The sequence below is a fragment of the Salvia hispanica genome, chromosome 3 (assembly GCF_023119035.1).
Source record: "Salvia hispanica cultivar TCC Black 2014 chromosome 3, UniMelb_Shisp_WGS_1.0, whole genome shotgun sequence".
Taxonomy (NCBI): domain Eukaryota; kingdom Viridiplantae; phylum Streptophyta; class Magnoliopsida; order Lamiales; family Lamiaceae; genus Salvia; species Salvia hispanica.
Genome location: NC_062967.1, coordinates 24,427,595 through 24,449,016, shown reverse-complemented (window position 1 = coordinate 24,449,016; position 21,422 = coordinate 24,427,595). Strand labels below are relative to the sequence as shown.

Genomic DNA, 21,422 nt, shown 5'->3' with positions numbered 1-21,422 from the left:
TGAATTTTCTAAATATAATTTGACCTTCAATATTATCACTTAATTTTGTGACATGCAAGAAAAGATCCTTATTCAATTTTTTATTATTAAAGAATTTTCTTTAATAATAAAAAATTGAAGAAGCAATTTTCACTTGCATGTCACAAAATTAAGTGAAAATATTAAAGGTCTAATTATATTTAGAAAATTCGTCAAAAATATATTGTAAAAATATTTATAAAAATAATGAGTACATGATAAGTTTATTAAAAAAATATACTCTTTAGGTATTGAGGGTATTTTCGTTCAGAAAAACTTGGAAATAGTAAAAAAGTACTTCAAATAATATTAATCCATAATTGATGGACCTCAAATGATATTTTCAAAGTTCACGGACCTAAAATGACACTTTGGCAAAGTTCGTGGAAAAAAAGATGTTCCCTCTAAGATTTATTGAACCTGCATATCTATTGAAGTTTATACTGTAGTATCTGTTTAAACTAAGATATAAATATTTCGTTGATTAATAAGATGCTATGGATTATATGGATTGTACACATTAGCCATTAATTAAAATTCTGTGAAGTGGGCTAATAAATTATACTTCATGTTGGTTGATTCAACTAATACCCTTAAACATAGAAGTATCGTAATTTTTTAAAGTTACGGAGTACTAATTGACTATTAAATCACAAACCAAAATTCGATTTGTCCCCATGTTTCAAACTCTGATAATTTATAAATTAGATTCAGATTTCTTGGATTTAGATTGGACATATTTGTTTATTCAAATTTATAATTTTCATATGATTTTAAAACATTACTACTAGTAAAAACCTTATCTTTCATTTTTTGCAATTAAGATATTCCCTATTTTTTGGCAATACAATTATGATGTTGAACAATTTTTTTTATTTTTAAATAGCGATAATGTAATTCTGTAATTGTAATTAGTTGTTGATAAGTTCCAATATGACAAAAACCCAAACGTTCGAATCATTATTATGAAAGTCAATGCTCCAGCATATAAGAACATCTCCAACCATTTACATTAAGCTCAAACCATTTTAGTGTAAATGTCACATCAAATATGATTTTACTTCAATTATTTACGCTAAACTCAAACTTAAAAGAATATTCTCTATATTATATTTTTTTATTACTCATAAAATTTGAAAAAAGTTTTTGATTTTGGTTTAGTATAAACCTGAAAATAGGTATTTTTCACTCAAAAACTAAAAATGAGATGGATTTTAGAGTACTATTAGAGTTAATTACTTATCTCATTGTAGGTTTTAGTGTAAGAGATGGTCTAAGATCCAAAATAAAACCAATAATTGATCAAAATATACTACGGAATTATTTTATAAAACAATATAGCTACACGAAAACTTGACGTATAGGTTTTTATAAAAAAAAACTTTGACGTTTAAGAGGAAATTAAGTATCTATATATCTTACTATATATTTACATCTAGCGTTAAACAGACTCTTTAGTAAAATAAAATTGCTTGGATTTAAATATATGTCCCATATTTCTATTTTTTACACGACTATCATTAAATGTTTTATTTCAGTTTTATTACTATTTTTTATAAATAAAATTTGACATTTCACTAATTTTTTATCACTCATATTTACAGTCAACAATTTCCTAAATCTAAGCTAATCAAATATTAAAAATTATTTCCAAGAGCAGAAAGTCAGAAACAACAACAAAATAATAATAATAATAATAATAATAATAATAAGAATAATAATAATAATAATAATAATAATAATAATAATGACCACGCGTTATGCACCTGAACAGTCTCTTATACAAAACTGAATTATCTTATGAATAAACCACGTGTTACACACTTAAAAATTCTCTTGTACAAAATTGAAACATCATAATTAATAAACTTTTCATCAATCAAACTATACACCACATGTTATACACTTCAGATCTGTCGCCACTTTAATAATAAACCCAATCAAAATGAAAATGGAAGAAGCTGTCGTTGGTCCAAACATTTGGCCTACCGTCACTTTAATTAATACCCAAACAAATGCATTATTATAGTATAGAAGTCTCTCTACTATAGTGTATATATATAATCGCATGTTTGTGTATATTTGTGTTAATTACAATAAAATGAGCCTTCTTATTAGTAATTCTCTCACAACATTAATCTCTCTTGGCGCCGGCCGGCAACGGCAATCAAGATCCGGTCATCCGATTTCATCAATTTTGGCCAAACAAGACCAGAATCCGATCTCTCCGCCGTTCGATTTCAATCGATACACGCTCGAGAAGGCCGACTCCGTGAACCGAGCTCTGGCCGCGGCGGTGGAGATGAAGGAGCCTTTAAAGATCCACGAGTCCATGCGCTACTCCCTCCTCGCCGGCGGGAAGCGCGTGCGCCCCATGCTCTGCATCGCCGCCTGCGAGCTCTTCGGCGGCGACGAGCCCACGGCCCTCCCGGCGGCCTGCGCGGTGGAGATGATCCACACCATGTCCCTGATGCACGACGACCTCCCCTGCATGGACAACGACGCCCTCCGCCGCGGCAAGCCCACCAACCACCGCGTCTTCGGCGAGGAGACCGCCGTCCTCGCCGGCGACGCGCTCCTCTCCTTCGCCTTCGAGCACGTGGCTCTGGCGACGCGCGGGGCGTCGCCAGAGAAGGTGGTGAGGGTGTTGGGGGAGCTGGCGAGGGCGATCGGGGCGGAGGGGCTCGTGGCGGGGCAGGTGGTGGACATCTGCTCGGAGGGGATGGCGGAGGTGGGGCTGGAGCATCTGGAGTTCATCCACCACCACAAGACGGCGGCGCTGCTGGAGGGGTCGGTGGTTTTGGGGGCGATTTTGGGGGGAGGGGATGAGGAGGAGGTTGGGAAGCTGAGGAAGTTTGCCAAGTGTATTGGGCTGCTGTTTCAGGTGGTGGATGACATCTTGGATGTGACGAAATCGTCGGCGGAGTTGGGGAAGACGGCGGGGAAGGATTTGGTGGCGGATAAGACGACGTACCCGAAGCTGCTGGGTATCGACAAATCAAGGGAATTGGCGGAGGAATTGAATCGGGAGGCGCAGGAGCAGCTGTCTCACTTTCATCCACACAAGGCGGCTCCATTGATTGCTCTTGCCAATTATATTGCTTATAGGGATAATTGATCCTCTACATTTCATCAACAATCCATAATCATTTAATTATTTCTCTTGTTATATCTATCAGTTTTTCAAAAGTAATTGAAAATCAGGCATACTTTGGCGCGCACACGTGTTTTGTTTCAAATTGATTATGTTGTGTTCGGGCCAACAGTGGCATGGTAAGACTTGCTTGCGTATTGCTATTGAACCAATTGGGACAAATAACTCTTCTAAAATCGTGAAATTTTTAGATTTTGTTCGATTTTACGGAATTGGACACGCGGAATTGGAATTAAACCTTCAATTTCAAATGTAACCTAGATAAGGAAAGTAGTAGTGTTATCTAGGAGAAACGTTTTGGGACTGTTTTCCGATGCAATATTAGGTAAGCAGAACCTAATGTTTTTTTAGGTTGGCTGTAAGCCGTCTCACTACTTCTTAGCTCATCATGTCACTTTCGCTCATCTATGAACCTACACCTCTTATTATAAATTTCAAACAAATTGTACTTTTAATCTCAAAATACTTGCATTTGATCAAAGTCATGTTTATAATGAGTTAGTATTTCACAAACAACTGGTGAATAACTGGTGAATGATCAAAGAACACTTAGGAAGGACTCAATATCGTAGTGTGACCATCTTGTAAAAATCGAACAATTTAAAAGAGTCTTGCACCGTCCCAACTAAACATATCTTATAATCTTACAAATAGGGTATCTAGGGGCATTCATGAACAATAATAGGAGAGGACTTGTAAAGAAAGTATGATGAAGACATCCACCAAAGTGATGTTAAATCCTATTGGCACAATGGTGGCTTCTTCCGTGGCTAAACTATACAGTATTTTTGGACAAGATCAAAGACTATTAGGATAGTTCACTCTAAAAATATAAATTAGTAATACTCTGTGCCAAAAAGAAGTGTTTCAGTTATTAAGGAATGGAAGAAGTATATTTGAATTTGGACTATAGGTCATTTCTAGTCCTAAACATATGACGATTTTATGATTTAATTGGCGCTGACAGTTAATTTTTAAAGGTTTCGTCCAAAATGGACTAAATTCGGACCGTTTTCATTTGTTCAGGATACAATAATTCTAAAGATAATGTTCTGTACCAAAATCATAACATCAGCACATGTTTAGGACCTCAAATGACCTTTAGTCTTGAATTTAACAATGAGGTTTGAGTCTCAAATTATCTTACCAATCAATATATACAGTTTTTTTCATTAATAAAGCCCAATAATAAGATACTCCATGTGAAACTTGGAAGCCATATATTAAGGGATGAGACTAGATTCCTAGAAAATTTTGTTTATATGAATTGTGGTGCTCCTTGTAACATATTCCCTCTTTCTTAAGGAAGATGACTCTTTCTTTGTGCTATACGAGATTTTATACTGTTTTATTTTATGTATTAAGTAAAAAGAGTCAAGTAAAAGAGAGAATAAAATAGAGATTCTATTTTTGGCAATAAGACATCTTTGTTGAGACAAACTAAAAACAAAAGTGAATCATCTTTAATGGGATGGACATTCAAGTATACGCATGCCCTAAAACTCAAAATTTTAATATGGACCGTTATATATATACGTGTCACTTTCTCAATGATTAGAAGTTGAATATATCTTACCAAACTTACAGAGGCAGAGGCTTGTCAATATTAAAATGAACACGTGACCCTCGGCAAAATATCCCCACGAAAACTGCAATATACATTTATAATTGCAATACTACAATGTGGAGTAATCGAAATTAAAGAAAAAAACATTGAAAGTAGCCGAGTTTCTGTCTGAATGGGTAGACGGCGGATGGATTCAATCTTCATGACACGCCCATGGTATGCTGGTTAAGAATATGGGCCCTATACCATAAATAGTTCTGTTATATTCATCGTCTCGCTTTCAGTCCTGTGACAAACCCACTACTTACTTTATCTTTCCTTGAGAAAATATACTAAAAATAAAATAGCAGCCGCCAGAAATTAAATAGCAAAACATAGGCCCAAGTCCAATGCTTCATTCTCAATTAAATAAAATTTAAAAAAAAAAACTGAACGCCGTTGCCGGGGATCGAACCGGGGTCACCCGCGTGACAGGCGGGAATACTTACCACTATACTACAACGACTTCGTGTTAGTTTTTGGATACGATTAATTATTATTATAGCACTACATATACAGACCCACTCTTCGACATCGATACAGTCTACTACTGGATTAAATTTAATTTGAAATCAACACAGATTAAATACGGTGTACAACGTTACAGTAAGTATCAATTGTGAATTCATTAGTAGCATTTCATAAATACAAAAATCATTCATCACAAACCAAACCGTGTGTGTGTTTCCAAAGACGAAGATAAATTTATACGGAGTATTTTGGTAGTGCTTTGATTATGGTATGATCTACTCCTTATGCAAGAGTGTAAAAAATACAAAGTGCTGATCATAACAAATGCATCTTCATTATTGTTAGTAAGAGAGAGACGATATATACTCCATGTATGAGGATTCAGATCATTAATCTGAGCATATTGGATGACAAAGTTTGTAGAGAGAGAGAGAGAGAAAATAAGAAGCTATATATATATATGGGTAAAAAGGTTTAACTCCATTATTGGGAAAGGAAAGCACCGCCACGGTGGGACCCAATCTGAGCCAACAGCCGCACGTGAACGCTGCACCAAGCCTCCATTAACTTAGCCTCTTTGGCGTCTTCCTCCCTCTGCACCGCCCCCAACCGCTCCCTGTACTCCCCTTCCATCCTGCTAACATACGCCGCCTCTTCCTCCCTCAGCCTCCTTATCTTCGCCTCCACCTCCTCCGCCTTCTCCCTCCCCCTCCGCTCCTTCTCCGCCTCCAGCTGCTGCTCCAGCCGCCTAAGCCTCCACGCCGCCTCCTTCCTCTGCCTCGCCCACACCTCCCTCCCCTCCTCCAGCTCCCGGATCAGCACCCCCATCTCCGATGTCGGCGGCGACGGCGGAATCACGGCGGCGGGTTTGGGCTGGACGTATTTCTCGGCGAATGTGTCTAAAATGTGGTCGTAATTACCGCCGTGGGAAGGGGATGAGGAGGAGTGGTGCTTGAGCTGCTTCTCTTTGAAGACCTCCCACCACTTGCCGAGGCGCTTGGCGGTGCGGCCGGGGAGCTCGGCGGCGATCTTCTTCCACTTGTTGCCGTATTTGGCCTGGAGGGAGATGAGGAGGGACTGCTCGTCGGGGGTGAGGGAGCCCTTCTTGATGCCCGGCTTGAGGTAATTCTTCCAGCGCTCCAGGCAGGACTTAGGGTCGCGGTGGAGGGCGGAGGGGAGGCGCTGGTTGATCAGGTTCCATTCGCGGGGGCCGTACTGCTTCACGTAGGCGCGGAGGAGGGCGTCTTCTTCCGGCTGCCACCGCTGACGCTCCTTCATCGCATTTTTACTGTTTGGTGGGTTTGGGTCCAAGTCTAACAAAAATGGGTTATATACATATAGGGGGTATAGGAGTAGGTGCTTCTTTGGACTGATGCTGGAAATGACACCACACCATACTGTCCACCATTAGCTGTCTACTCTACTACTCAACTCACTATACATCTTTTGCGATTTCCTCTCCTTTTTTCTCCCTGCCCAAATCCATTCATTATTGTTCTTGTCCCCTTTTCCACTTTAATTTGTGTTTAATATGGGATCACTAATTATGTGAGTTTCAACCTATTTTCGACTAACTCAATAAGGACAACTTCCAATTCAGTCTATTAACAAATTGCCATTCTAACTCAATACCGGCATGCTTTTTTCAAACTCGAAAATAGCCCAAGCATGATATCATCTGTTAGCTATACCAATAATTTTCGTCTTCACACGGTAGGATACGATAAGAACAAACCTGGCATAGCTATAATAAGATGACCTGATTAAATGCAATGAAACTTATAAAACGATTAGAATATGCTAACACTATTAAAACTTGATTTAAAAATTACTTAAGATTAAAAATTTAGAATTTGATACATAATAATAAAATCCAACACAATCACTTAGATATTACTATTAGATCCAGCTAGCCAAATTATTCACACTAGCCTTGTAACTCTCCTTAAAAAATTTTAGAGTAACGATCAAATCTGGTTCCTAACATATGACCGTTTTATCAATTTGGTCCTTAACATTATCTTTTTGATTATTTGGTCCTTCACAAATAAACTCGGATCCGAATCGGTCCTCACTTAACAGAACCGTCAAAAAATAGACGATGACCGCAATTTGACTATATTAAATTACTAATGGTAATTAGTTATACCTAATTATAATTCTTTTTCTATTAGCAAAATTGGAAAAAAGATAGTATCAGTTGCAAAATGAAATTAATAATTTGTAATTTAATAGGAATTAAGAATTATAATTAGGTATAATTAATTACCATTAGTAATTTAATATAGTCAAATTGCAATCACCGTCTATTTTTTGACGGTTCTGTTAAGTGAGGATTGATTCGGGTCCGAGTTTATATGTGAGGGATCAAATAATCAAAATGATAATGTTAAGGACCAAATTGATAAAATGGTCATATGTTAGGGACCACATTTGGCCTTTACTCAAAATTTTAAGATATAGAAATAAAATTACACTTTATTTCATATTAGTAGAGTCATTTTGTCATTTTAGTACGTTCTCTAGTAATGAAGTCATTTATCTTTTTAGTAAAAGTCAACACATTTATTATCACTTATTTTACTATCTCTTCATCTCTCAACTTTTTTCATTTGCTACGTACTTTATTTTTCCTTTATATAACTCACTTAACACATTTTTTCTTTATTTTTTCTTTATATAACGCACTTAACACATTTTTTCTTAAATCGCGTACCAAAAATAAACGATCCTACCAACGCGAAACCAAGAGTGTATTTATTAGTGGATTATTTGAATCCAACTCGACTAAATTTGAAATTATTGAATTTAACGGATCTCTTTAATAAAAAGCCGAACTCAATAAGCATTGTTTCAAATCCAAGTGACTAAACAGAAAAAGGTAATCTAAATAGAAAAAAGAAAAGAGGATAAAATAGAGATTAAAATACCAAATTTAAATGATTTATTTAAGACGAAAATAGTAGTACTATTAAATATGTACAAATATAATTGCGGCACGTAGCATATCATATTAGACGAATACGACATAAATCTATAACGAACACAATACAAAATTATTGTCTCCCCTATCGAGATGATAAGAAGACTCATATGATAAGGTTGTGATTTATACTCCATCCGCGCAACACGGAATTTAAGGAATTAATATAAAAAAGTTAAAATAGTAAGAATAAAATATGAGAGATAGAATTAAAAAAAATAAAATATGTGTATAATAAATTAAGAGAAAGATTTTATTGTTAAAAAGGAAAATGGCCGACTAATAGTTTGACGTGTCGAAAAGAAATGTGACCTGTTTATCTGTTTATCTTGTTGGAGGGAGTATTAATTTCATATACCAGTACTCCCTCACTTCCCCATTAATTGTCCACTTTTGACATTTTATTCGTCCTTTATTAATTGTTCACTTTCACTTTTACCATAATCGGTAAGTAGGTCTCACATCTCACTAGCTTATTTTACTCACATTTTATTTTAAAATCAATAAAGAAAAATAGGACACATATTTCACTAACTTTTTTAACTCACTTTCCATTACATTTTTTTAAATTTACGTCCGAACTAAATGGAGAATTGATGGGGAACGGAGGGAATAGGGAATAGTATATTAATAAAAAATTTGTGAAACTCAATTTGAAAATAAAGAAAAGAAAGGGTGAGATCGAGAGTGACGTTGTTTAGTAGGGCAGGTAATTCGGTCGGTTCGGTTAGAACCGAACCGACAACCCGGTTAACCGAGCACAAAAGTAACCGAGATTGAAGCACCGAAACCGAAACCGAATTGGCCTCGGTTCGGTTCGGTTCCTAACCGAATAGGGTCGGTTCGGTTCCGGTTAACCGAACCGGAATCGAATTATTAAAAAAATATATATATGCAGTTCATAGGTATCAATCTGCATACGAAAAATTCCCATCCTAGCCACCACCATTTTCGCTGCATTGAGTTTTTGGTATTTAAATTTGTAGAAAAAATTATGTAGGTGCTTTGTATTAGAAATTTAAAAAATAAAAAAAACCTATTTAGAATATACTTAATAAAAATAAATATTAAATATGTAATTCGGTTCTAATCGGTTCCAATCGGTTCTAACCGATTGGAACCGAACCGAACCGAACCGATAACCGAATTTTTCGGTTATCGGTTAACCGAGAAATGTGATAAACGGTTCGGTCATCGGTTAACCGACTAACCGATGACCGAACCACCTGCCCTATTGTTTAGGGAAGCGCGTGGGAAAGGGGGAGGAGTGGCGCCTGGAGCACCGCATTTCTCGGATCTGTTGTGGCTGCTCCACCAACACTCAGTGTCTGGTCCGTTGGTGGGGCCGGGGCGGGGACCTCTCTCCCTCTACAGTGCCTCTCTTTGTGATGCGTGCCCATCTCACTTGGAATCTCATGCGCGCTTCTCAATCTTTCTTTAATGAAAACACGACTACTACATTTTGTAGTAATCAGTGCCCTACCACTACCATCCCCTTTCCCCTTTTCACAAATCATAGCATCGGAATGTCAACATCCCTTTTCCACACCACACCTCAACTCACTTTACTTTTTCTTACTCCTCTTTTCCCCATCCCGTGTAACGGTGAAAATTTTAGTGCTCTTATTGTAGCACGCTCTCCCTTCCACCGTAAGAATTACTCCCTCCGCCTATGCTAAAATGATACTCCCTCCATTCACGAACAAGAGTCCCGTTCACTTTTTCGTGGAAAAATATTTATATTCTTACGTGATCTATGTATCTATTGGTTTAATATTAAGGATTAAGTTCATTTAAAATATTAAATGATTCTAATATTAAAGACGATACCGTGATGGATCGGTTTCGATTAAAGAATTAGAATCGGGTGTATTGATAACCCTCCTCTCTTATCCCTAATTATTATGTGATTATATTTATATATACATATGTGTGTGTGCGCATACGTAATAATATGCATTATGGCATAAGTAATGTATGTGTATATTAAATTATAAAGGATTTATGTGTATATATTTATGCATGCAAGTTATCGAGGTGTACTAAAGAAAAGGTGGCAGTTGCATTTGATAGGAAGTTATAACTTAACTTCCATTAAAAAATAAATGCAGCAAATTACTAATCAATATGACTTTTGATTAAGAAGTCGGTTAATTATGTAGTTATAAATGGATCGTCACCTTATTTCGTGAATAGACGGTTGAGTCTATAAAAGGAAGTATGCATGCAAATGTATAGATAAGCATATTCTTCATGCTCTCGGCAGATGTACATATACACATATTTTATAATACATTAAATTTCTCGATTCTTTATCCATCAAAAGAATCAGTAAAGGCTTGAGGTCAAAGAGGGGATAACATCAATTATGGAGGATCCAGTCAAAGATAGGACGAACATCAATTGATGTATTTCAACCTCTACATCAAATGAAGAAAGCATGGATGGAGGTTGGTGATTTTATCTCCACTTATAGTATAAATGTTATGGTTGAATTAATTAAAATCTAGAATTAGATTTCATTATCGAAATCATTAAAGTTGAGATATGGCTTACAATTGGTATCAGAGCCAATCTAGATTTGGTTAATTCACCATTTATGTGGTTTCAAAATCGAAATTTGAATGGTCTTGGATTTTTCGATTTTGGTTAATATGCTTCCGCTTGTGTGTCGGGTAATTGTTTTATGAAATGTTAAAACAATATAAGGATATTGTAACTATTAAAGATTTCAATATTTAAATAATATATAACATGTTTATCACCAAAGTGGTCTTGTTATATTGCATTTATTTATTGAAAATAATGAATGTTAATTAATTGATCATGATTATAGAGATGCTATAAATGACATAAGAGTTTGATTGATCAATTATTTTATTATCTATATACTGGGAGATCACCCAAAGGTGGATCATTGTATATAGATAATAAATACGAAGTGGATTAATCATTTATTCATGTGTCATTTAGTATGTACACCCAAAGGCAACATGCTTATTTGATACTATGTTTAGTTTGATTAATTGTTAAAGTATATATTTAGCATCGCTGAAAGTACATGTGCTTAAGTATTACCCAAAGGTTACTTGAATGCATGTTATTTAAAGTTTTATTACTGTTTATGAATCTATATTAAAGAACTCAAGCACGTATAGTTAAGCATGTATAAATGTTGCAGCTTTATAAAATTTGTATGCATATACTGACTATGTCATTAAATTAATGGGCAAAATTATGGATAATGGTTCGAATAGATCCGGCTCACGCTGGGTGTAAAGATATTGAACCAAGTCATACTAACGGAAGAGGAGTCCTCAACCATTATAGATGTCACTCTGTAACTGAAAATCTCGATGTGAGATTTTTGAGATTCGGGAGTGATCAAATAGGTTGAGCCTTATGAAAATGACGATGGCAGAAAATTTGAGGTCATCTTTGCCCATGACATAAAAAGTAAGGGAATTCATTAAGAAAATTAAAGAGCGTTCACGATCGGGTATGTCTGATAAGTCAAATGTAGAAGCATAATGAATGGGGTTACTACAAAGAAGTTTGACTGGTCTCAACCGATTCACTATCATGTGACAAACATGTCTAACTTGACAGACAGTAAAGTTAACGACCTTGAGAATGGAAATTCATGAGCAATTGTCGGCCAAAATTTATCATAAACTCCCTACATGTTGAATTTATCCAGTTCCAGGTGAATTATAACAACACTAAAGATAAATGGGACATTTAAAGAATTAAAGGCTATATTGGTTTAAAAGGAAGAGAGATTAAAGATGATAAATTATCAAGTTGTGAATCTCATAGGTCCCGGAGGTGTTGGCATCAGTAAAGGAATACTAAGTAGGTAGGACAAAAGGAAGGATAAATATTTTCTGAAAGGTCTGGAAAAGCTTATCCATAAGGAAAATAAGTGTTTCATTTGCAAGCAAATATAACACTTTAGAAAAGATTGTCCTAAAAGGAAGGCTTGATTCGATAAGAAAGTTGAACATACCGGTTTTGTTTACTTTAAATTAAATCTTATCGAAGAACCTAATAATACTTAGTGGTCAGTTTTGGTGCTATAATTCATATGTCTCATGTTAAACATGGATTCAGTTCGATTCAATCTACAAAAGTATTTGAACAATAATTGTTCATAAGAAACATGATAAATGCATGGAACGAAGGCATTAGGACTTACAGATTGATCTTAGACATCGAATGTCATATAGATCTTAACGGTTATCTCTATGTGCCTGAGTGTGCTATAAATATTGTTTCTGTAAGTGGATTGAATAACTTAAGTTTTAAATATAAAGATTGGATATGGTATATCCGCATCGTACCGAAATGATTACTATTATGGTAATGGTACAATATTTGATTCACTTAATAGATAAAATCTTGATGCAAAGTTTTCTGAATCCTTAATTAATATTTAAAGTCGAGGCGTTAAGCGTTGTTCGTCAAGTAAAAGTTTGGTGTTCTTATGGCATTAAAGATAAGGTCCTATTTCCAAAGAAAGTATTATGAGGTTGGTAAAGTATGAAAGTATTCCTCAAAATTGGAATTTATTGTCCTAAATATGTGTATAGATTGCATTAAAGAGAAGCAAACTAAACGCATTATAAAGAAATCAGCCACGAGAAGCACTCAGCTTATTAAGTTAATACATACTGATATACTCGGTCCTTTTGATACTCCTTCTTGGGTTAGTGAGAAATACTTTATCATCTTTATCGACGGTTACTCACTTTATGGAATAAATGTCTACTGTATGAAAGATCCAAGTCATTGAATGTCCTAAAGGTATTCATTGACATGGTGGAATGACAGTTAGATAGAAAAAATTAAAATTGTGAGGTTGAATAAAGATGTTGAGTTTTTATGGAAATTTTATAGATAATATCCATGTCCATTTGTAAAGTTTCTCGAAGTAGAGACATTTGTGCACGGTATGCAATGCTTAATACTCCACTACAGGATGGTGTAATAGAAATGTGGAATCATATATTAATGAAAATGGTTAGAAGTATGTTAAGTTGTTGTACTTTACCCTTTTCATTGTGGATTTATGCTTTAAAGACTACGATGTATATGCTTAATTAGGTTCCTAGTATGACAGTTCCTAAACCTCCTTTAGAACCGTGGACGGTAAGGAAACCTAGCTTGAGGCATATTCGTATTTGGTGTTGTCGAGCATAAGTAATATTATATATAGTCCACATGAAAAGATTTTGATTTAAGAATTGTCATTGAATTTTTTATTGGCTATTCGGAAAAATCAAAGAGGTATACACTTTATTGTTCTAACCATAGTACGATAATATTTTAAACGGGAAATGTGAGGTTCATTGAAAATGGTGAAAACTAGTGGGAGTGGTGAAAGGTGGATGTTCATGAAGTCCACGATAAAGTTCTTCCACATGTTGTTGCACCTAAGGCTGTTGTTCCTATTGCATCACAATAAAAAGAAACAATAGAACAACATGATGATGTGTAATTACTTTATTTGGGTAGTCTAATTATCCTCCCCGTTCTCACTTATTTACATATGTGCCATAAAAAAATCACCCCCACCCCACCCATCTAACTTAAACTCTCACTCTATCACTCTCTCTCTCGCACTCGACCCGTTCGAAACCCTAATTCACCGCCGCCGCCATATCTGACAAAAGGCCTCCAAACCGCCGCTCCACCTCCTTCCACTCTCGGGAACCATAGCCCCTAATCGCCGGCCACCTCCGCTGTGCAGGGGTCGATCCCAACGGTTCTGACCGCGGCAGTGTGAAGGTTGGAGTTTGACTGCAAGTAGGATGTGCGGTGGTGGTTTAATGTGGAGTTCTTTTTGCAGACTAATTGTGTTTCTAGAATGAGGGTAGTGAAAATCACGAATAGGGCGCTGCTTGCTTTTAATTTTGCAAAGTTTGTTCTTGAATTTTTGTTCTTATGGTCTCTCAGCTCTTTTTGTTCTCCGATTTTAGTACATTGTTGTTTCGATTCATCCGTTTTTTCTTTTGATTTTGATTCACAGCAGATTTTGAATTGGAGTGTGAATTTCACCGTGTGTGTTGATTTCTTTTGATTTCGATTCACAACAGATTTGGAGTCTGGATTTCGCTGTGTGTTTGCGTTTAATCATCCAGATTAATTTGTATTTGAGCAATTACCTTGAATTGTTTCATTTAATTCTCTAGATATGTGAGCAAATTTAGCTTGAGTTGTTTCATTTAATTCTCAAAATTTGGATTTAAAAGCAGAAATAAAATCTAAATATACATTTTGTGAGCCCCAAATTCCACTATCACACACCATTTATTATACACTCCAACACTTTCTTAAAATCCGCGCCCTTTAGAAATGAGACTGCTATTATTGGATGGAGGGAGTATTTCTTAAAACTGGTGTAATAAGACTCCTATTCTAAGACAAAGAATGTATAATCCACACACTATAATTAGAGATAAATCATGTAACATGACTATAATCCACACACTATAATTAGAGATAAATCATGTAACATGCAACCATGACCATTCATCCTTACTATCCATTCCTTTCACTATTAATATATCTTACTATTTCATTTCTATAATTTAAAAATGCAATTAATAAAAATTTATTAAAAATCCTAAAAGTTACATTACAAATCCAAAACTTTATTTTTTATTCCAAATTCAAAAATAAACTCACTCCGTGCAAAAAAAATAATAACATTTTTACGGCACGAGAATTACATATTTGGTAAAGTAAGTGAGATGAGCAAAATGGTAATTAAAATAGTGTTAGTGGATAGTAAAACCCACATTATTATTAGTGTTTAATGGTACGCCCTAGTGGCATAAGTTCTAAATAAATTAATGTATATATGGGTAATGGGTTTGAGAAAAATTTCAATAAATGAAAATGTGATATTTTATGGGACGGACAAAAAATGAAAGTCTCCTTAATTTTATTGGACAAGTAGAGTAAATAAAAAATCAAAATTCTATACTGTCAAAACGACGCTCGCTCATAGAGGGTGAGTGGGGCGTCACCACTCGACCAGGGAGCGTCAAGTGGCCTTGGCGCGTATCCCGCAAATAAAGGTTCAGCCCCCTAACGCGGGAGGCCCTCTAAGACGGAACATCCGCAATGGTGCTCTTACAAGATATGAAATCATTGATTCAATAAAAACTTACGTAGTTCATTTATTTACTCCATTCTTAAACTAGTGATTGTGGCCCAGGATTTTTTATGACATATGGTCCATATATATAGTGACCTTTTTTATACCATAGAGATGTGATTGGACTAGTCTAAGACACATTCAGCTTTCTATAAATGAAGAGTGCGAATTAAAATAACTTTTACTTAACACTAATCTTGTACATACATTCGAAGACCATCTTTAATAATCTATGTGTGACCGATAAAATGGCACTACATTGTGAAAATTTAATTTATTTTTTCGATGGACAAGTGTATAATTAAATACAAGCATGCAGTGATATATTCATGAGGTAAATTGAGGTTTTGTATCAAGTCAGTTTGCTTAGGAGTATGAGGTAAATTCAGTTTTTTTTTCTTCCTTGGCGTGAGGTAAATTCAGCTTTCTTCATGGTATTGGGTTTTTTTTCATTGCAAGATTTTGACTAACAATGGCTCATTAGTATCCCTTGGTAGACATACTAAAGTGGCCATATTAGTTGATGTTTTCAATCAATAATTCTCTGATAAGTAGAATTATATAATGACCACGTCCAACTGAACTAGTAACAAGGAATGTAGTACGTAAATCTATATCCTCACTTTTCCCAGAATTTTGGGACCTCCTTATAATACATATACACAATAATATCATATCCTCTTTTCAGCATTGAACAGTGTCATTTGCTACTAATTTGAATTTAATAAATATTTATCTATTTTTCTTGTTATAGTTACTAACTTTCCTATTCAGGAGTAATGATTTTTTTAAACAATTTCATTGAGGGTAAAATAGTCTATATATAAAATTGGCTGAATTTATATAGATGCATATTTGTAAGAGCGCTGTCACGAGATTTGGTGAGGAAAAAGGTGGAAGTTATGAACAAACAGAGAATGAAAACTAGACAAATTTTACTGTTTCATCCAAAAAGAGAACATAAGCAACAAATGCGTTTAAATAAAAACGAAACTAAACAAGATGGCATTAAATTCTTTCAAAGGCAGCTAAGGAAACTGGATCGTTGAAGATTGAACCATCACTCGCCTTGCCCATAACTGCATTAATTGCTGCGCAAAGTTTCTAAATTTAAAAGTATTGAGAAGTTGAAAATTAGCACTCAATTTGGACTGAAGAAACAAAAATTACCAGACACATTTGTGAGAGAATTAAACAAAAAACATTGGTATGAGAGAAGCATTATTTAAGGATATATGTTAGTCTCTTTTCACTAACTAGTAACCGAATTGAATCACGTCGAAAAGTTATGATTGTGAATTTGTACTTAATTAATACTAACTGAATCAAATCGAACATTAATTCCAATTCGGATATCCAGTGACAAAGTGCCAGTGTCACTTGTGGTGGAAGATGGAATTAATTGGCAATAGTAAATTTTAATTAAACTACTGTCCTTGTGAATTCTTACGTTTAAACACTGAGAATTTCATATTATGCATTATTATTATGTTCTTTTGGTATTTTTATTTTTAAAAAACCGGTCAAATTAATTAATTATATAATGTCATAATAATTTAGATACAAAACATTACTTGTGCAAAGCATATTACATATTAAAAATATACATAAAATTAAAATTTGTTGATTCATTTACAGTCCTACTCTACTCTAACTTATAAAAATAGGTACTCTAAAATTTGACTCATAATTAGTAGCTTAAAATAAGTGTTGCAAATTCAGATAATTTACTCTAAGCCCATATCAGATTTTTTAATTTATTCAACTTGACACTGGGCCCAAATATATTAAATGGGCTAAATTTAAGCTTATGTAGTCAAAGTTAAAGGAAATGCATAACATCGAGAGCTAGAGGAAACTATTACACCTCCCGCTCAAACTTGGTGATTGCAATTTAAGATTCACAGATACTTTAAAGATATTGGTTTAATTAGATACTTTAGATTAAGATTACTCATAATTGCATATGATTTTTACGTCTTTTGTAAAAAGAAGCTAGGAACAGTCAATTATATTATTTTCGGCTGTAAGTTCTTCCGAAGTTTGTGGTATTTTTATTGTAATTGATAGAATCTTGCATTTAGCTTTCTTAAACATCGATCGCATGCTTTCTCACCTGAATGAACACGCATTTACACAAATTTGATAAGAAGATGTGAACATGCCTGTTCTATGTGATTTCATGGGTCATATATTGGCTTAAAAACAAAGTAATCTTTCAAAATTTTGAACCAAATTTGGAGGTTGAGAAATAGTACTACTTTATTTGGAGACTCGGTTCATAGATTAAGGAGTGGTGCTACTTTTTCTTTTTCTATTGGGATAGATACGTAAAAAAATTCCTCAAAGTTAGAAGGTGGCGAGGATGTAACTAAAGAACCAATACTTCACTATCGAAACATACAAATGCGACTTTCACCTTGCTTCTATTGTCCCATAGAATCTATCAATATATAAAGTGAGAGTTTTTGGGTAACTTTTTTAAATGCCAGTTTTGCCCTTCTTGGCGGGAAACTGGGCATTATAACAACTGTATTTTTATGTATTTTTAATCAATTTTGTGTTAATATCATAAATCCTGTTAAATGTAGCTTGATTGTAGTATTTTCGGCCATTTTGTGGAAAGTTGTGTAGAGGCAGGCCTATATCTGCCATCATGAAGGCCTACTTTCTATATACTATTCTATTACAATATTTACTACTCCATTTACTACTATTACATTATGTATTTATTTCATTCTTTCAAGCCATTCCATGCTCCTTTAGACATCTTTGCAATCCATACTTAAAAAATTAAATACATCATTAGTTAAAATATAAGCAAACATTCAGGAGTTATGGAATGATGTTACTAATGCTAACATTTAAAATAAAATATATATCATTTGCTTAATAATATAATTAGTATTCACTTCCCTAACTATTATTAAATTCATAAATGAATATAACTCAAATTAGACTGTATTGAGAAAACAGTACAATTCAAGTATAATTTGATGGAATTAATGTGTATTTGGTAGTTCTATACTAACCTGATTTTAAACCAAGTAGAGCTTTACTTCAAATAAAGTAAGACTGTATTGAGAAAACATAATAAAAGAAGTTGACTTTGATGGAATTCAATGTGTATATGTTAGTTCTCTACTTATCATGTCTTAAACCAAATAGAAATTCAATTGAAATCATATAGTTTGAAAGTTTCTTACCTTTTCAGCTATTTTGATTCTGCTTTAGTCCTTGGTTCCTATAAGGTACACAAAATATTATATTACTAATGTGCATCATCATCAATGTGTGCCCTTCTATAATCATTCTACAGAAACACTCTCTTTATCCTAGGAGAAGGCGGCTGGACCATGTGTCATTAAATTTGTCAGTCAGAGAGGCCATTCAATGTGCCATTATTTTCTATTTATTCTATATAGGTTGGCTATCTGTATCTATCTAATTCATTCAAAAATGATTTATGATAAGTTCTAAAATCAACTGGAAAAATATTAATCAAAATATAACAACATTTATGAAATTTTCATAATAACTAAATTATATGATGAAATTTGACAAAAAAAAAAAAAGGAATTTCAGACCATTTATGCTCTATGTATCTATAATTGAATTATTAAGTAAGAGATATCTGAAGTCATTAGATCTGCATTAAAACCCCATAAAGTTATATTTATATGATCTGTTTAATCACTCTTAAATTCAGGAATATCAAATATGTAATACATATGTAATACTAATCTATTTTCTTTTTAATCAAATTTTCATCTAATCACTCCTCCTCCTCCTCCTCCGTATTTTGTAGACATAATAAATTGAATATATGACATACCTTTTGTCTGTCTTTTATCTCTTTACTTCCCATGATGGCAGATTCTGTTGTAGACTCTAATAGCTCTCATGCTTGAATCAGTCCTCTGCAGGTCTATAAAATGATTATGTTGTAATCACCTTTATACAGTAAGGTTTCTCTCTCTCCTTTTTCTGCTATAGTAGAGGCGGCTCCTGTTTATTAGGGTTTTATATAACCCTATTTGTATTCCTGCGATAAATGCTATTGTTAAATAGTAAAAAATCCCAAAATAAGCTATTTAATTTGGTGCTGATTGGGCCCATTTATTGAACATTCAAATGCAATTAGGTTTTAATGTTTCCTTATTATTCATTTAAGAGCAGCTGTTTCCTGAATTGTTCAAAAACGTTTTGCAGTGATTATTTGAATTTAATAAGTGATTAGATGAAAATTTGATTCAAAAGAGAATAGATAGTATTACATATCTGATATTCTTGAGTTCAAGTAGATGAAAATTTGATTAAAAAGAAAACAGATAGTATTTACTATCTGATATTCCTGAGTTCAAGAGTAGATTAAACATACCATATAAGAAAATAGATTAGTATTACATATTTGATATTCCTGAATTATTTTTATTATCATATAAATTACAAAATTTAGTTGAGTAGAGGTCATTCTCATCATTCTGTTTTCTTGGGAAGTGGCAGATATTTCTAGGTAGTCCATGCCTCGATTTGTTCTCTCTATAAATATTTCCTTCTCTGAAGATTAAAATCCAAACCACATTATTGTTCAAACGGTTGATAGGTAATATCTAAATAGTTTCTGACACAATATGAAATGGATATTTGTTACTCCCTCCGTCAAAGATTTATAGTCACATTTAGTTATGGCACGGGTTTTAAGGAATTGGTGGAGTGTGTAATTAATGAAGTGAGATGGTGGAGTGTGTAATAAATGAAGTGCGATAGATGAATGAGATGGTGGAGTGTGTAATAAATAAAGTGAGATAGATGAGTGAAATGGTGGAATGTGTAATAAATGAAGTGAGATGATGGAGTGTATAATAAATGAAGTGAGTTGGTTGAAGGTGGGTCCCTTATTGACTTTTGGGTTTTTAATTTTTGTTTTGGTTTATTTTTTGGTTAATAATGGTATTTGGGTGTAATTTTAGTGAATAATGGAGTAAAATTTTATGTCTAAATATGAAAAATTTTAAATGTGACTATAAATGTGGGACAGACTTTTATGGCAAAATGTGACTATAAAATTGGGACGGAGGGAGTATTTTTTTTATTTTTTCATGTGAAGGGTTTTTCTCATCATTATGTCTTCTTTGGAAATAGTGTTCTTTTTTACACTGCAGTGCTGCCTAATATATCTCTATAAATACCATTTCCTGTTCATTCTTCAATTACACATTTTCTATCATTTCCTGAATTTCCTGAATCAAGCCATTCCATTCACTTCCTGAGCTCTCTTTAGGTAGCTCTCAAAGATTTCAAGCACTGCAAATCTCAAGTTCTGTCCATTCATAGTTTAATCTTTTTACATAAACTCTTTTTATACATTCATTGTTTCTGGTTTTAAATGGACATTCATTTTTATAATCTTTTAACTGTTAATTCATTCAATTCATTCAAATGTTATAATCTCTATCATTCTGTGGTCATATGTTGTATTATATCTACTGAAAGAGTTCTAACCTCATTTTATTGCTTTTCCCTATTGTTGAACATTTGTTTGACCATCTGTCTTTTGTGAATTGTGATTTACCATCCTTTTGTCACTTCAATTGGCCTTCTTTCACACCTTATTAGCTTTAAAAAAAAGGTGAAATCAGTCTCAAATTGAAAATGTTTCTGGACATAAAAGGACATAAATGTCTTTTGGCAGGAAATATTACTAAATGGTTTACATAATGAATAGAGGGTCTCATTACCTTTCTTTGTAACTTTAAGTTTAGGACTTCACTGCTGTATTATTGATAGATACCTGCAGATCAGTGAGTTAAGAGATTTAAATAATAGAGTTTGTATGAGTATATCTCTGTTATTGAACTAACTTTTTAGCTTTTTTACAGGAGTACTTCTAAAATAATGGCTCCATTCATTACCTGTGTTAACAATCTCAGCAAGGCAATTACCAACTCCACAATCAAAGTGAGGTGTGTTCGGGTTTATCAAGGTCTACCTGAAGATAAGAATGACAAAAGCTTAGAATGTA

General features: G+C 34.0%; 2 protein-coding genes, 1 long non-coding RNA gene and 1 other non-coding gene across 4 annotated transcripts; 1 reads left to right on the top strand and 3 right to left on the bottom strand.

Annotated features, from left to right (window-relative positions):
• Positions 1 to 1,998: 1,998 nt before the first annotated feature.
• On the top strand, positions 1,999 to 3,239 carry LOC125213124 (geranylgeranyl pyrophosphate synthase, chloroplastic-like). Its single transcript, XM_048113491.1, has one exon. It carries the CDS (start codon positions 2,087 to 2,089, stop codon positions 3,134 to 3,136), a length of 1,050 nt encoding a protein of 349 aa, XP_047969448.1. The 5' UTR covers positions 1,999 to 2,086; the 3' UTR covers positions 3,137 to 3,239.
• A 1,933-nt stretch (positions 3,240 to 5,172) lies between these two features.
• Positions 5,173 to 5,244, bottom strand: TRNAD-GUC. The gene has a single exon. It is a non-coding gene; the product is annotated as a tRNA-Asp (tRNA).
• A 317-nt stretch (positions 5,245 to 5,561) lies between these two features.
• LOC125214999 (transcription factor AS1-like) lies at positions 5,562 to 6,758 on the bottom strand. The gene has a single exon (XM_048116266.1). It carries the CDS (start codon positions 6,525 to 6,527, stop codon positions 5,733 to 5,735), a length of 795 nt encoding a protein of 264 aa, XP_047972223.1. The 5' UTR covers positions 6,528 to 6,758; the 3' UTR covers positions 5,562 to 5,732.
• A 12,485-nt stretch (positions 6,759 to 19,243) lies between these two features.
• LOC125210892 lies at positions 19,244 to 21,384 on the bottom strand. The gene is made up of 3 exons (XR_007174421.1): positions 21,313 to 21,384; positions 21,139 to 21,191; positions 19,244 to 19,442 (listed from the first exon to the last, which is right to left on the bottom strand). It is a non-coding gene; the product is annotated as an uncharacterized LOC125210892 (long non-coding RNA).
• Between the last annotated feature and the right edge of the window lie 38 nt (positions 21,385 to 21,422).

Excerpts from the sequence above, each read along its gene's own strand:
- LOC125214999 (XM_048116266.1), bottom strand. The coding sequence starts at position 6,527 with ATGAAGGAGCGTCAGCGGTGGCAGCCGGAAGAAGACGCCCTCCTCCGC.
- LOC125213124 (XM_048113491.1), top strand. The coding sequence starts at position 2,087 with ATGTTTGTGTATATTTGTGTTAATTACAATAAAATGAGCCTTCTTATT.